General features: G+C 48.6%; 1 protein-coding gene across 4 annotated transcripts in view; it reads right to left on the reverse strand.

The window, feature by feature from the left end:
* Positions 1-15,883, reverse strand: part of CLSTN1 (calsyntenin 1) — a 42,196-nt gene that overhangs the window by 7,608 nt on the left and 18,705 nt on the right. For 2 of the 4 annotated variants that reach the window (XM_026715695.2, XM_026715694.2), the window contains 10 exons: positions 14,934-15,142; positions 13,825-13,974; positions 13,519-13,704; positions 12,462-12,710; positions 8,095-8,216; positions 6,823-6,985; positions 5,217-5,267; positions 3,144-3,301; positions 2,087-2,235; positions 586-812 (listed from right to left, as the gene is read on the reverse strand). In XM_026715695.2, coding sequence (XP_026571480.1) covers positions 586-812; positions 2,087-2,235; positions 3,144-3,301; positions 5,217-5,267; positions 6,823-6,985; positions 8,095-8,216; positions 12,462-12,710; positions 13,519-13,704; positions 13,825-13,974; positions 14,934-15,142 — 1,664 coding nt within the window. The remainder of the gene's footprint in view (positions 1-585; positions 813-2,086; positions 2,236-3,143; positions 3,302-5,216; positions 5,268-6,822; positions 6,986-8,094; positions 8,217-12,461; positions 12,711-13,518; positions 13,705-13,824; positions 13,975-14,933; positions 15,143-15,883) is intronic. The other 2 variants (XM_026715697.2, XM_087914913.1) reach the window with 1 other exon arrangement.

Here is a 15,883-nt window from a genome sequence, read left to right on the forward strand (position 1 = left end):
CAAAGGTATCCAACACCTGTCCCTCTTCCTGTTTTCTTCCACTACAACCACTCTGTGAGGTGGGCTGGGCTGAGAGGGAGGGACTAGCCCAAAGTCACCCAGCTGGCTTTCTTTCTTTCTTTCTTTCTTTCTTTCTTTCTTTCTTTCTTTCTTTCTTTCTTTCTTTCTTTCTTTCTTTCTTTCTTTCTTTCTTTCTTTCTCTCTCTCTCTCTCTCTTTCTTTCCTTCCTTCCTTCTCTTTCTTTCTTCTTTCCTTTTATATTTTTTCCTTTTTCTTTCTTTCTCTTTCTTCCTTTTATTTCCCTCCCGCTCTTATTCTTTCATTCATTCCATTTGACTACCCACTTCCCTCAAACACTGTTAAATCTGACCCTGCATCCACTCACCCTTGAATTTCAGGGCAGAATAAAGAGAGACACCCCCCAAAATAAAGCTCAGCCGAAGAGAAAATATTCCAAAAATTAACGTCCGCTTCCATTTGATGGAGAAGAGGCTGCTTTGCTCCATTCTGGAGAAAAGCAATTGCTTGAGAAAAGAACAGAGGGCTGTTTAGTCTTTCCTTTCTTCCTCCATCCCTGTGTCTCACCTGTAGGGTCCTCCTCCCCCTCTCCTTCGGGCTCCACCTCCCGCGTGATGGTGCTGATGATCCGAAGCTCGGGGAAGAGAGACACGCCCTCGGGGCTCTCAAACTCCAAAGCCGAACGGGCAAAGTGGTTGATGCCGCTCAGGCTGATTTTGGGCTCCTCGGGCTGCAAGACCATGATGTAGCCCTCCACGAGCGGAATAGAGATGCAGGCTTCGTTGTGGGCGCACCTGGGAAGGTAAGGCGTCCTGGCCATCAGAAGGGGGGAGGGGGGTTTCCATGAGAGAGTACGCGCAGAGCTTGGGTTGAACACCAGACCAGTGTTTTTCAACCTAGGTCACTTTAAGGCAGGTGGACTTCAACTCCCAGAATTCCACAGCCAGCATGTTGCCCAGGTTGACAAAAGCGTGCTAGATCTTCAACACCTTCAACCTGATCCTCCAATCCTGACCTTGGTTATTGTTACTCTTCACATTATCAAATCATCTTCTTTTAATGAACCCATAATCCCTTGCAGGGTGGGGTCTGGGCATCTGAATGGAGCTGAGTGTTTACTGGCCAGATGCCCTTCCTGTCACCAATGCGGAGTTTTTTTTTCCCCCAGCAGATATATTCTCATTGTGCCCAGAGAAAGAAATATCTGCCTCTACCTAGGATCGAACTCACAGCCTTCCAATTATGAGGCGAGAGCTCCACCTCTAGGCCATTGTCTTCACATTATCAAATAATCCACCCCCCCTCCGCGCTATTTATATTAATGCCACCACATCAAATTTGTATTTTCAGGTCCGCAGGGAGAAGTGCCATCACGCCTATTCTGTAAAAATCTGAGGCATATGGATTCCTCCTGACAGCCCTTAGGAGCTTAGCCTGCACCAACCACTCCAACTGCCGGCTGCCTGAAATTTCACAGTTCAAATCCCACCAGGCTCAAGGTTGACTCAGCCTTCCGTCCCTCCGAGGTGGGTCAAATGAGGACCCAGATTGTTGGGGGGGCAATAGGAAGACGCTGTAAACCGCTTAGAGAGGGCTGTAAAAAGCACTGTGAAGTGGTATATAAGTCTAAGTGCTATTGTTGTCTTCCTTCCTTCCTTCTTCCCGGTGATTAGAATGCAGTATTGCAGGCTAACTCTGCCCACTTGCCAGCAGTTCGATCCTGACCGACTGGCTCAAGGTGGACTCAGCCTTCCGTCCTTCCGAGGTGGGTAAAATGAGGACCCAGATCATTGGGGGGCAAGAGGCTGACTCTGTAAACCGCTTAGAGAGGGCTGTCAAAGCACTGTGAAGCGGTATATAAGTCTAAGTGCTATTTTCTATTTCCTATCCTATCCTACCCTACCGTATCCCAAACCTCCGGTCAGATTCTTCCCAGAACTAACAGCCCCACTCTCAAAGGTGAGAACGAGGCCAAAACATCCTGCCCCATAATAACAACCAAGCACCCCCCACCCCCAAGTCAAACCCTGGTTGCGTCTCCTCTTCTCCACCCGCCACCAAGACTCACTTCACTGTGCTTGTGATTTTGATCCGCCGGATGCCGGGGGTGGGGAACTGACGCGAGTTGACGTATGAGATGCGTTGCATGGTTTTGTCGAACCTCTCAAGATCATCTCCTTCTAAACTCAGGGCTGACTGGCTGGGGTTCATGTGGATCTGGAATGAGGGTAAGAAAAAGCACAGTGTTCTGACCCAAACCCTTGTCCAAAAAAAGAAACACGAACCAAAAGGAACAGCAACCTTTTAAATGATTCTTACGAATCCCTGGTGAAAAAAAAGGCTGCTGCAAACTAATTTACCTTTGATAAGCACGAGCCTCGCCAAAACTGTGCAAGGCTGCCAAGAATAACAGATAAGGTTAACCTAGAAATATTTTACAACACAAGAAACTACAAATACCAACTAAGATACTGCAATGTCCATGAGGCAGGAGTTTCAAAACGTCTTTGCTTCCTGCAAAGAGCGGTCACTTCACAGCTTATCTTGCAGCCTTACTCCCGAGTCGCCCGTGCCGCTGCAACTGCTCTTTCCTGCGAGCAGCCCTGTGCGCACGCACTTTGGGCACAGGCTCCTTGGGAACCTCCTCATCAATTAAAATGTGCTTTTTAATCTCTGGATACAACTCTTCTACATTTTAGCTGCGGAGGCTGGAACCTGACCTGCTTGGCATCCAACCAAGGATAATGGCAACCCTCTTGAGTGCATATCAGGGAAACCTCAGACTTTCTGTACGCCACACTATCATGTACAGTTGAGCTTTGAATTTGTAAATAATTTCATATTTGCTCATCGAGGAGGCAATTGTAAAGTGCTTCCCCCCCCATTTGCGGTAGGCTAAATAAATAAACAGCAAGGCTGCTAAAACAGGAGGTTTTCAGTAGCGTGCTTTTCTCTTTATGTTAAAGAAGCGAGAAATATCTTAAACCTGAACCGTTTGCAGGCCTTCCCTTGGCCCACAGACGCTGGGAGTTGCAGCCCAAGCAGCCTGGAGGCTGAAGGGGGTTCTCTTTGCCTTCGCAAAGGACCACAATTGGGCCCCTCCCGTAGCAGCATTCTGAAAGTACCTTGAGGCCCTTCGCAGCGCCGTCTGTGGTAGGCAGGTCCAGGCCTTCCTTGCAGGTATACAGACAATCGATCACTTTCTTGCTTTCCAGTTTCCCTGAGCGGATGGTCAAGCCAGCCAGGTTGCCGCGGAAGAACTGAGCCATCCGCTGGTCGCCACCTTGAAGGAAGGAAGGAAGCAAACGCAGTCCTATTGAGCCCTGGCGCTCGGCAGCCTCTAGGGCCTGGGTGCCACTCGCGCACCGTGCTCGGCTTTGCTTTCCGACGGCATGCAGTTAGTGAGTTGCCTGTCCCGGAGGTCGACGCGCAGTTATGCTCAAGCGCGATGAAGTTGGGAGGAATAGAAAATAAAAATGGATGCTCGTTCATGCAGTGAAGGGCTGGGATGGGATGAGCGAGCTTTGTTGTGGCACCAAGGGGCCTTTAGAAGGACACCTGTCCAGGGGCCTTGATTTTGAGACAGCTTGGCTAAAACAGGACAGATAATTGCAACCAGTGGAAAGGAAGGATCCACACGCCACGGAAGTACTTTTTGAAACAACTCCCTTTGGTATGCAAATATTATGTAGCTTTCACCGAAATCCCATCTTCTCAGCAGCCTTTCATCAAACCTTTAGACATTATTGCAGGAAAGCCAGCCTCTCTTTTGGCTTTTCAATGTCACTGTTTAAGTTGATAATAATAATAATAATAATAATAATAATAATTTTAAAAGGTATCTGTGCTGGGTGTTTGGCAATAGGCAATTTTACATTAAAGAAAAAAAAATGCATTCAGTGGCCTCAAACTGGGAAGTTAAAGGTAGCAAGCTATGCCCTCCAAAACTAGACACGGGAGTCAGTAGGTAATGCAGCCATCTGCTCATCGCCCTGCGACCGCACTAAGAGGAGCCAAAATAAAAAATAAAAAATTGGACATGAACCATTCTATGACTCACCACTAATCCTCGCCAGCCTGGCCCTGTAAAAATCCTATTTGAAAAGGTTTGCTCGAATTGATAGGATGGCTTCGTCAGAAAGGCCTCTGGTTTGAAGGGGCGAAAAAAAAAATACATTTTCTATCTTGTGCACACCTCTACAATTTATCCCGTTCTCTTTTCTCTTTATGGATCGGTGAGATCCTTCTTTTCCTCTAAGGAAGCTTCCTTAGGAGCCGCCTTCCCTAGGCCTCCCCAAGGATGAGCTTGGGACAAGCGATCAGGCTAAGGTTGGGCCAGCGACTTTCCATGGCTGAAGGACAGGAGAGGAATTGCAGAGACCTTGCTTTGGGGTGGCTGTTTAATTCTGAGGAAGCCAACTAGGGGCCAATGAGAAGCCACTGTCCACGATAGGTCCCACCCTGCAGTAGCCACCATCCACTAAGACCATGACTCAGCCTTCCGTCTTTCCAAGGTCAGTAAAATGAGGACCCAGATTCTTGGGGGCAAAAGGCTGACTCTGTAATCTGCTTAGACAGGGCTGGAAAGCACTGTGAAGTAGTATATAAGTCTAAGTGCTATTGCTATTTTCCTTCCTTCCTTCCTTCCTTCCTTCCTTCCTTCCTTCCCTCCCTCCCTCCCTCCCTCCTTTCCTAGTGGTTAGAATGCAGTATTGCAGGCTGATTCTGCCCACTGCCAGGAGTTCGATCCTAACCAACTGGCTGAAGGTTGACTCAGCCTTCCGTCCTTCCGAGGTGGATAAAATGAGGACCCAGATTGCTGGGGGACGATAGGCTGACTCTGTAAACACTTAGAGAGGACTAAAAAACACTGTGAAGCGGTATATAAGTCTACGCGCTTGTTGATTTCAAGGCCATCTTCATGGCTTATTGACTTGCACATGAACGCATGATGGGGGGGGGAGGTTATTGCTGAAAGAGGGAAGGGGAGGAGAAACCAAAGAGGAAGTGAATATATACGTAAGAAAAGTGCAATGAAAAAATAATAATACAAGCTCGGCAACGTGATTAGGTTTCCCTCCGTTGGCCACAGTAATGCAATGCCGGCCGGTCATGCTATGTGTGATGAAGCCATAAGCTTGCCTTGGGCATGAAAGCATTAAAAAAGGAAAAAAAAAAAATTAAAGACTGCCAGCAACCTGTAGGGTTCTCGGTCGCTTGGTTGGTGTCATTCTCATTTCCCGAATATTCTGTGGAGAAGCAAGAAACAGGGAGGAGAAGAAAAAACAGGAACGGAGGGGTTAGGTAGGGCCTGGATATTTTAACCTGTCGCAGTTCAAGGTCACCCACCTGGATTTCCAGTTCTGTTAAGATAAGGTAGTGGGAGACAGAAGAAGGGCCTTCTTTGTGCTGGCTCTCTCTCTCTCTCTCTCTGGAACATTATCCCTGCAGATATTAGACTGGCCCCCACGTTGACAGCCTTTTGGAAGGCCCTGAAGACGTGGATCTGCCAGTGGACTTGGGGGAACCGGAGTGGGACGGAGCCCATTAAAGGGATTATTTAATAGTGTGCTGTCGCCAAAGGTGGGAGGTCATTGGGTTTTTTTTTTATAATATTTACAGCATTTGTATAATATCGTGTTCGTATTGGTTGTGAGCCGCGAGTCGCCACGAGCGAGTAAGGCGGCTCAATCGATTTTCTAAATATATCAAATAAAAACAGCTAAGCAAAGTTTGCAGCGCCCTTGTGGGGAGATTCTCCAGACCCTGATCTAACCCCGAAGGACCAGCCAAAAAGCGTCCAAAGATGAACTTGGAGCCATTTTTTCCCTCTGTGGCGTTGCAGGAAGAGAGGAAGCGAGAAAGGAGATTTTCTTCTCCGGCTGCGTCCCTCTTTCTACTAAAGTTTAATGGAGCGCTAAACCTAATCCCCCTATTGACTTAACACAATTCAATTACGGTTATCAAATTCCTGCGTGAGGCTCTTGATGGCACCTCACGCTCAACAGCAATTGAATAGCGGGGGGATTACAGAAAAGGACGTTTTTCTCCACAACAACCCGATTTTTTTTTTAAAAAAAGTCCTTTAAAGCAGTCCTTAAAAAACTGCGCCATTATGGGATTTTTTTTTTAAAAAAATGGAAGAATTACAGTGCAAAAATATTGGTGTAGGACTTGTTTCTTAAAATTAATCCGAGCGTCCATTTTTTGAGGATGCCAATGAGGGGAAAAGCCTTCGGTCGCCTTTGATGTTGTGACTCAGCCTTATACCGTTGCCCTGAGGGGAAGGGCTGTTTTAACCTGCTTTGAATGTTAGTTAAATCATCGGGCTGCAGCATTTTTACAGACCCCCCCCAACAAACCGCCATCCCACGCAGCCTTAATTATCCTGGCAAATATCCAAATCAACCCCATTCGTAAAATCTATAGCTGGAAAGGCAGAGCCAGCAAAAAACATTCTCCCAAGACTTTCTGGTTTGGTATCTATTTTGAGCTCCTGGCCCTGTTCAAGTTCTTCACTCCACGTTTTTCTTCACCAACAGCTCTCAAGATGACAACAAATTAAGTGTTTCTTTAGAATGGTTAAGGCAACTGTCTGCGTTGGGGAGAAGTAGGAAAAGGGGTGCTTGTGTGTGACCTGATGTCGCATTAAATCCAAGCTACTCTTCTGAATTTCTTTGGTTCAAACAGCCTCGTTGCTCTTGCCACGGAGAGCTGACTGGGTGAGCTGAAGGCCATTTAACCCCCAAATGGGAGTCCGATCCATAAATAAGCCATCAAGATAAAATCTAGGAGGTTGCTTACCTTGCCAGCAAGCTCCGACTACTAGCTGTGATTCTATCTTGGAGGGATGGAGCGGATAATCCTCGGTCACCGGGAAGGGATCGAAGGAAACCCCGTCGACGTAAAGCGTGGCCGCCGGAAACTCCACGTTGAGGATGTAGTGGTGCCATTCCTGATCACAAACCTGGAAGGGGGAAACCAAGTGCTTAGAAAGACCAGCGGGAAGCAAACCTCCGTTTTGTTATTCCCAAAGGATGGGACTCATCCCCAGCTTTACCTGTGAAAGATTCATAGCTGTCAGGGCCAACTCGCAGCCAGGGAGGGGCATGACTGGAATGTATGGGTGGCTGGGGGCGGGACGGGGTGCAACTGAGGAATTCACGGGCCCTGTCCGTGGCCTGGGAGAGAATCTCGACCCATCAAGGTCCAACGATGAGAACCTTCTGATCGGAGCCAGATTCTCTCTCAAAACCAAGGGACTGCCCTGAATTGGTGGACAATGGACAGTGGGTGGCCCAGGTGGGAAGAAAAGGAGGATTTTAACTATGCGGCTTTCCCAGGAAAACTTCAGGACTGGCTTCGCGTCTCCTGTGCCTGTATGGCTTTGTCAGTAAAATTATACTCTTAGTTAAAATAACATCCCAGGCGTTTCTTTTGCAGCATACGCCAATGGGGCGGTTGACGTTAACTAGACCTTCACAGAAAAAATGGGCAGTGGAACTGCAGGACAACGAAGCTCTAAGGGGGTCACCCTTTGCCAGAGATGATCAAGAGAAGGCAGGACGGTGAGGGAAGATTTTAATGAGGTTGCACTCTGGATTTGATGGGCCAGCAAGGATCATAATCTAATGTAGGTGGGTAGCAATTCAGAATCGGGCGCCTCCAGGTAGCACCGGCTTATACCCTTGATCGAGGGCCACCAAACTTACCTAGGTGAACCAAACAGCCTCACTTACAGCCCCTTTAGGCCAGGGTGTCAAACCCAATTTCACGGAGGGCCGTTATCAGGGCTGTGGTTGACCTCGGGGGGACCGGGCAGGCGTGGCCGACTGGGTGGGTGCGGCCAGCTTGAAGCTACTCCCCAAACTGCTGGCATGTTTCCTCTTCGCACTGGGTAGACCGGACCGAAGCCACGCGGACCGGTTTTCCAGGATGGCCCCGGTGGGCCGGATCCAACCACATCGCGGGGCAGGCCATCCATTTGGGAAATCTGGAGTTTCTAACCAGGGAAGAGCTGTGGTTCAATAGGGAGGGGAATCGACCAAGGGTGGCTGACGTAATTTTTGCGCCCACCTGGTTCAACCTCCAATGGAATTCGGCTGGCTTATAACTCTGCCCCTCGGAGGGGTCCTGGCGGAAGAGGAAGACCAACCGGCAGTTGTGCACGTAGAGGGAATAACGGTGACGGCTCATGTCTGCGGGAGAAGAACAGAATTAGCGGTCCATCTCCCTCCCCCTCACGCGTCCAGGGTAATGTGTATTGGATGCTTTTGGCAAATCGTATGTCAGCCTTGGGGAGCCATGCTAGCAACCAGAAGCTTCCATGCTGCCACATTCCAGTGCCTGGGAAATTGGGAGGGGGGATTTCATAGAGTGGATGCAGCTAAGACAGAGTAGCATTTGTTCTTCTCAGTCAAGGTCAAGGTCATCCTGCACCTGGACAAGGAGTGGGATGTCTCCAGTTGGGGGACCATTGGGGATTGGACCATCTGATGGACTGATGGGTGGGGTTTTTTTTTGAATTACTGAGGGGAAAAAGCCGGAACTCTCAGCTTCGGGTTTTCCCCAGATGTGCCAGTATGACAACTTTAATAAAATGGAACTTGGAGAAAAATGCCTGTCTCGGGACTTTTTGGAGTTGGAGTTTGTTTTCTGGAACACTGACATAAATAGGTCTTTCCCAGTGCTGCTGGTCACTACAACTGCTATTATGCATTCATTCATTTATTCATTCATTCATTCGTTCAATCAATCCATCCATTTATATTGCCGCCTATTTGCCCATGGCGACTCGAGGCGGCTTACACAATGTAAAACCCGTATTTAGAACAAAAAAAAATTAAAAACCATAAAAACTAACAAAAAAGAATCAAATAAATGAGTAAAGTACAGTAGAACCAAAATTTGGGAAAACAAACAACAAAATAAAAAAAATAAAAAACCAACTCTCACCCCCTCCGCCCCGATGACAGCAGATCACAGGAGCCATTTTTGATGGGCTCCATCCCTCTCTGGGTTCCCCAGGCCCAGCTGGCAAAACCAGGTCTTTTGGGAAGAGTGTTAGTGAGGGGGCCATTCTAATTTCTGGGGGTGGGGGATGATGTTCCAGAGAGAAGGAGCCACCACGGAGAAGGCCCTATCTTCTGGGTCCCACCGGGTGTATCTCCCTCGGGGATGGGACCCACAGCATTCCCTGTCTCCCTGCTCTGACGGGTCGGGTAGATGTGACCGGCAAGAGACAGTCCCTCAAATCACCTGGTCCCAAGCCATGAAGGGCTTTAAAGGGGACAACCAGCACCTTGAATTGCACCCAGAAGCAAATCGGCGGCCAACGCAGCTCCTGCAGGAGAGGTGATACATGTGACTGCTGGGTTCTGCATAAAACCGCACGGGCCGCTGCATTTTGCACCAACTGGAGCTTCTGGATGCTCTTCAAGGGCAGCCCCATGTAGAGCGTGTTGCAATAATCAAGATGAGAAGTGACCGGGGCGTTAAGTGACTGCGAGTAGGGACCGCTGGTATCCATGACCCCTGGCTGGGGTTTATGGGAAACGCACAACATCTGGAAGAGCCCCAGCTTTCAGCAAATAACAGGAGGAGAACTTTTCCTCTGGCTCGGTGGGAACCAGGCCAACTAGAGTTGAGCCAATAAACCACAGCTAAGTACCGCAGCATGCAAGCCCAGAGCATTGTTTTTTTCCAACACCCAAGAACAAGGACTCGAAATGTATTTCCAGACCCATCGTTGGCCTATTAATGTCCAATAAACGTTAGCCGTGGGGTGCCGGAAGGCTGGGAGGCCTCCAGGAGGAGGAGGAGGAAAGTTTTTAAGAGCCAGAAGTCAATGTGCGTGCGTGGTGGGAATACGCAGCTCCACGGAAGGCTTTCTCTGCAGGGAGACCTTGGCGGAACTCTAAATAAACCAGCATGTGTTTCTAATCGTTATCGGTTTCCAAGGTTTCCCTTTCTAAAGTAATTATTTCCAGCATCCCAAATATCCCCTCTTGTTAAGTGACAGGAAACACTTGATATGGCGCGAAACGGAAATGACAATCCCCTCTCCAGAGCCACTTCCCTGGAATTGGGAGGTAGGTGGGGAGAGAAACATTCAGAATAAACACAACCTGCATGGTCACTATTTCCTGATCCTTCTGTAAATAAATTCATTTGGAGCCAATTAAAAAGAGAGAGAGAGAGAGAGGGAGAGAGAGGAAGGGAAAGAGAAGAGGGGGAGTGAAAGGGAGAGAAAGAGTGGGGAGAAAGAAAGAGAGAGGGAGGGAGAGAGGGGGAAAGAGAGAGGAGGAGAGGGGGAGAGAAAGGCAGGGAGAGGGAGGAGAGAAAGAGAGAGAGGAAGGGGGGAGAGAGGGGGGGAAGGAGGAGAGGGGGGAGAGAGAGGGATAAAGCCAACTCTTCCTTCCTTGTAGCTCAAAAAGCAAAGAATCTTGCAGTGATGTAACAAGGAACGTGGATGGACTTGACTACCGTATTTCCCCATGTATAAGCACCCCCTTTGTATAAGCCACCCACCCAATTTTTGGACTGTGAAGTTTTGAAAAAATATTTTATTAGAGAAACAAGTTATGAAGAAAGAAAATTTACAAAGAAACAAAATTCGGACGTCTAGATCTACAACTTCGTCATGACGCCTGAAAGCGGTGCGGAGACGCTAGCAATCTACGATCGAACGAGAGTAGGAACGCAAGCATTCAGGCCGATGCCTAGCGTATGCATTTCTATCGCAGTACTCGCACTCGTAATCGTATCATCATGTACAATTTTTACAAAAAGTATAGCATACTGCTGGAAAACCAGTTTATTCCTACTTTATTATTTTATGCATTTTTCACGTATAAAAAGTGTACCTGCTTTGTATATGCCACCCCCTACTTTTGGGCTTGAAAATTTTGGAAAAAGGGGTGGCTTATACATGGGGAAATACGGTAACTGTCAGCCAGACACTTGATGAAACAGTAAACCTCCATCCCTCTTGCAGAAGAAACAAAGAGAGCTGGGGTGTGGGGTGTGGGGTGGGGTCTACTCACCTCCTTTTCTTTGCAAAACCCATGAAATGACATCCCAGCTGGAATCCAGCCATTAAGTGCTTGCAAGCGCCAAGGCACAAAACTGATTCGGAGAATACTAGAGACAGGAGTGGAAGGGAAAGCAAAGGATCTTCTCTTGGGAGGGGAAAAAAACCCCCCCACAATCAGATCTGCTCTGTTGTGTTTTTCCAAATATGCCAAGTAATCAGATTGTGACGTGCTGCTAGGGAGAAGGAAGAGGCACCAGGCCAGGTGCAGAGCTCCAGCTCTCCCGGCCAGCACAAAACACCCAGACAGGCTGAAAACACCCCACACCCACGGCTGGGTGTCAGCCTTCCAGCAAAACTCCATTCCAGTCAGTAAAACACATCTCAAAAAGTATTTATTAGACTAGCACTTGGCACATCGGTGGAATCCCAATTCTAGAAGTTTTTTAGGGCTTCCCACAAATTCCCAAACTACAAATCCATCCCCCGCTTGGCTGTCATCACATCGCATGGCCCCATCACAGATCCGTCCAAAAGTAAGATCCTCATTTCATCCTGCGCCATACTAAATGTCCTTGAGTTAACTGGAAGAGTTTTATTTTGTCTACTTAGGAGCTACTTAATTGAATCCACCCGCCTCCCACTTTGTGAGGACCCAGGGTGGGATACAAAACCAACACAGTCACAGAAAACAAGGGGAAGCCTCTTTTATTCCTTCACTTTGCTTCCAAGCTCCGAATATCTTTGAAGGAAGACCAAAAAAACTCCCACACAATTACACGAAGAAGGAAAAAAGCAAGATAAACCAGACAAGATAAGGGCTGGAGGATGTCCACAGATAACACAACTGGCAAGGATGCCAAACTCAGAGAGGAACCATAAACTAGAGATAATTACACGTTTTGTTTCCAGCACTCGCCCAAACGCATGTCCATCCTCTTATCCAGTTGTCACAGCAGCAGCCCATTGAAGGGGATCAAGGCCCTCTCCTCCCCCATAGACCACGTCTCTCCCTTATCCTCTCCTCCCTGCGTGCCCTAGGATGCAGAGGGGATGGGCCTGGGTCCACCTCTGTCTGCCCAGCCGGCCTCTGCCCTTCCCCAGCCTCCTCCACAACCTCCGGAGCCACACTTCCACTCCCTGTCGGCTGTTCCCCCTCTTCCTCAAAGTCAGTCTCCACCAGGGGCATGACACACTTTCTCAGGCTATGTGGCGGCGTGGAATATGGCTTCCAAAGCTGACACTGGGTTAGTACGGAGAAACAATGCTATTTTTATGTCTAATGCTCTCCAACGGATGTTGTGGGTGCGGTCTTTGGTGAACGACACAACAACCACCTCGAGGCTGAAAAGGCCAGGTGTGGGGTGATCAACAAGCCAAACAGGTGTCCAGCACCCTCCACTTCTTTTACCTGTCTTGTCTGAATTGCAAAGGATGGTCTCCTTTTCTTTGGCCCCGGGGCCATGCCTCATCCAGACGGAAATCACAAAGGGCTCCTTCATGCTGATGGTGACCACGCTCTCCGGCACCTTCACGGCTTGAGTGCCGTTGAACTCGAAGACCTGGTCGCTCTCGTGGCCGTTGTCAGTTGGGAGGTTGAGGGTCCAGTTGGCTGCGTTGCTTGGGGAAGGGAGCAGCTCCGCGGTGTCGGAGGAGGCGCCTATGAAGGTCCAGGATTTAAGGTGTATAAAAAGAGAGGGCCGGAAAGCAGCAGGTGTGCTATCGGGTCACTCTACCTTCTGGCAGGTTAAAAAATTTTGGTGCTACACTGAGAGAAAAGCTTTAGGTCTTAACCTGGCATCTTTGTTTAACTGGTCTGGGGGACATTACCGTGTTTCCCCCAAAATAAGACCCTGTCATATAATTTTTTGCCACCAAAAAAAGGCACCAGGTCTTATTTTGGGGGGGAAGTCATCCACTGACTAACCTTACTTGTATGCATCACCCCCGGCCTCCTTTTCGCTGTCAGAGGCCTTCGGGGACTTCTTCCGTGGCTGGCAAGGATTTCCTGAAGGCCTCTGCAGCCGATAACAGAGCTCTGGATCGATCCTGAGCTTCGTTACAAGCTACAGAGGCCTCCAGAAAAGCCAGCCTTCCCGGCTGCTGAAGAAATGGGCCGGCAAGGCAGTTGTTGGAGTATGTGAGGCCTGGCTACAACTGTCAAAAGGTAAGTAGTAGGGCAGCTCCACCCTTACCCCATCTCCACCCCAGCTTAATTTTCACCTGTGCACTCTGGAGTGGGCGGGGTCTAAATTAGGGCTTATTCTGGGGGATAGGGCTTATATCGGGCTCATGTGTCAAAATCAAGCTAGGATGTACTTTCAGGGTAGGTTGTATTTTCGGGGAGACAAGGTAGGAAAAAGGCTTCTGTGCCCCATTTCAACATCCAATCTGTAGCCAAGAGATGCTCGGCTACACAGACACACACACACACACACCCCAGAGAAGCCTGGACTCTTTCGGCTTACCACACAGCCTGTGAAGGGACTTCTCCGAGTAGGTGTCTCGGTCGCAGCCTTTCCCAATGTGGTTGGTCTCCAACTCGACGGTGGCCTGGACGGAAGTGATGGGCTCATCGCAGGTCTCCAGATGGATGTTGGGGAAGAGGGAAAGGGACCCCGTCCCTGGTTCGTACTCCATTCTTTTGCTCCAGCCTGAAACCGTCAATAGAGACAGTTGCGGCCTTTTGGTGCCTGAAGCAAGCAAGCAAGCAAGCGAGGAGCTCGGGAAAGGGGGAAGCGGGGAGAGAGAGAGAGAGAGAGAGAGAGACTAACCCTGCCAGCCTGGTTTGCAGGTGGGCTTAATGCTGATCTTCACCAGGACATCCTCGGCAGCCCTCTTCTTCCCACAGTCGTAGGCCGTGACGGTGAGTTTATACTGGTGCTCCTTGCTGAAGCTCAGCTTCTCGGTGTTCTTAATGTAACCTGGCAAAGGCAAGGAGACAGGTTTCAAAAACAGAGCAGGTCCTTAAGAGGTCACAAATAAAAAAAATATTTGTTAGATTGATAGATCTTTGTAGAAATGGCTTGTTTATGCTGTCAGGGAAAAGCAACATTGTCATTTGAGGTGAATGCCTTATTTTACTGTAACAGAGTCGGAAGTCAAAACTTTCTTTCTTTCTTTCTTTCTTTCTTTCTTTCTCTTTCTTTCTTTCTTTCTTTCTTTCTTTCTTTCTTTCTTTCTTTCTTTCTTTCTTTCTTTCTTTCTTTCTTCCTTCCTTCCTTCCTTCCTTTCTTCCTTCCTTCCTTTTCCTTCCTTTTTTCTTATCTTTCTTCACTTCTCTTTTCCTTGTCCCTCCCCACTGCTTTCCTATTTATTTTGTATTTTGTATTATTTTATAACTCAATAAAAATGTTATTTAAAAAAAAAAGAGGCCACAAATAAAAATGACTGGCATCCTTGCGTCGAGAGGAAGGAAATTATGATGATCTCTACCCCCAAAGTGACGAGGTGATGGGTTCGAGGTCCTTCCCTGTGCTGTGAGGCCTGCCAACTTCGCCAGGGCAAGCCCAGCCCTCTGTCGTGGGTCCTTTGGACCACTTAAAACAAAGATCTGGGCCACTTCAGAGGGATTTGGGGCCACTGTCCAAATGCAGGAGTCATGGTGGCGCAGTGCTTAGAGTGCGGTACTGCAGGCTACTTCTGCTGACTGCTGGCTGCCTGCAATTTGGCAGTTAGTTCGAATCTCACCAGGCTCAAGGTTGACTTAGCCTTCTACCCTTCTGAGGTGGGTAAAATGAGGACCCCAAATTGTTGCGGGCAACAGACTGACTCTGTCAACCGCTTAGAGAGGGCTGGAAAGCACTGGGAAGCGGTATATAAGTCTAAGCGCTATCGCTATCCGGAAAGGCTCTCCTCCGTGACAAGCCGGCCCCTGCCTTACCGTCTTTGTCGATTGCGAAGGGAACCTCCGGAGTGACAATCTCGTAACTGCAGATCTGGCTGAACTGCGGGGAGCAGTCGGCATCCACCGCCTCCACCTTTAGGATGTTGTCGTACCGCTTGCCCTCGATCGCCGTCGCTTTGTAGGACTTCTCCTTAAAGACGGGCGCATACTCGTTGACGTCGTTCACCTGGATGTGCACGGTGGCTCTGGGGAACAGAGAGGGGGCAGACTCTTTTATCAATGGGGAAATTCTGCACTGGGGACACACAGATACAAGTGTTAGCAGGGCCTGGGAAGTAAGAGAAGAGGTCAGCCACCTTAGTTCTTTCCTGTTGGTCTTCCATCCACTGCCTCCCTGGAGTTAACTCCGCTTTACACCTGGATAATCGGCCAAAGGAAACTGGGTACCACCCGATGTTATGATGAGGAAGAACAAGAGGAAATCCCTTGGAATCTAACCTGCCTTAAGAAAAGTGGAGATGGGGGGAGCTTGGGACCCAGCAGACCTGGTTAATCGACAGCGGTGTCTGCTTTGCCATGTGTGGACTTCAACTCCCCTGGAGTGCTTCATCGCCACGTACAAAGCTGCTTTCTCTGCTGCAGTGACAGCAGCGCTGAATGTTTTGGTTTTTCGACTATAAGCAGCAGGCCTCATTAAGCCATCAATTATGGCAGTTAAAGAAAGGGTGGGGGCTCCATTTAGCTGGAGCAGACAGCTTTTATTACACACTCACTCGCTCACTTCTAAATTTACCAAGCGGCAGGCCAATTGTTTGATTTCTCCTGGGCAAGAATTTTAAAAGGTCAAAGCAGGGGAATGGGAGGGAGCCATAACAATCTGTTACCTTAGAGTCACCTCCTATTAGAGGAATATCTGACAGGAGATATTTGAGATTATTTCTCCGCTTTGCCTCTGAAGTTCATTAGAAAAACACAGGATCTGTCCA

The sequence above is a fragment of the Pseudonaja textilis genome, chromosome 18 (genome assembly GCF_049901715.1).
Source record: "Pseudonaja textilis isolate UNSWEBS1 chromosome 18, rPseTex1.2, whole genome shotgun sequence".
Lineage (NCBI taxonomy): Eukaryota > Metazoa > Chordata > Lepidosauria > Squamata > Elapidae > Pseudonaja > Pseudonaja textilis.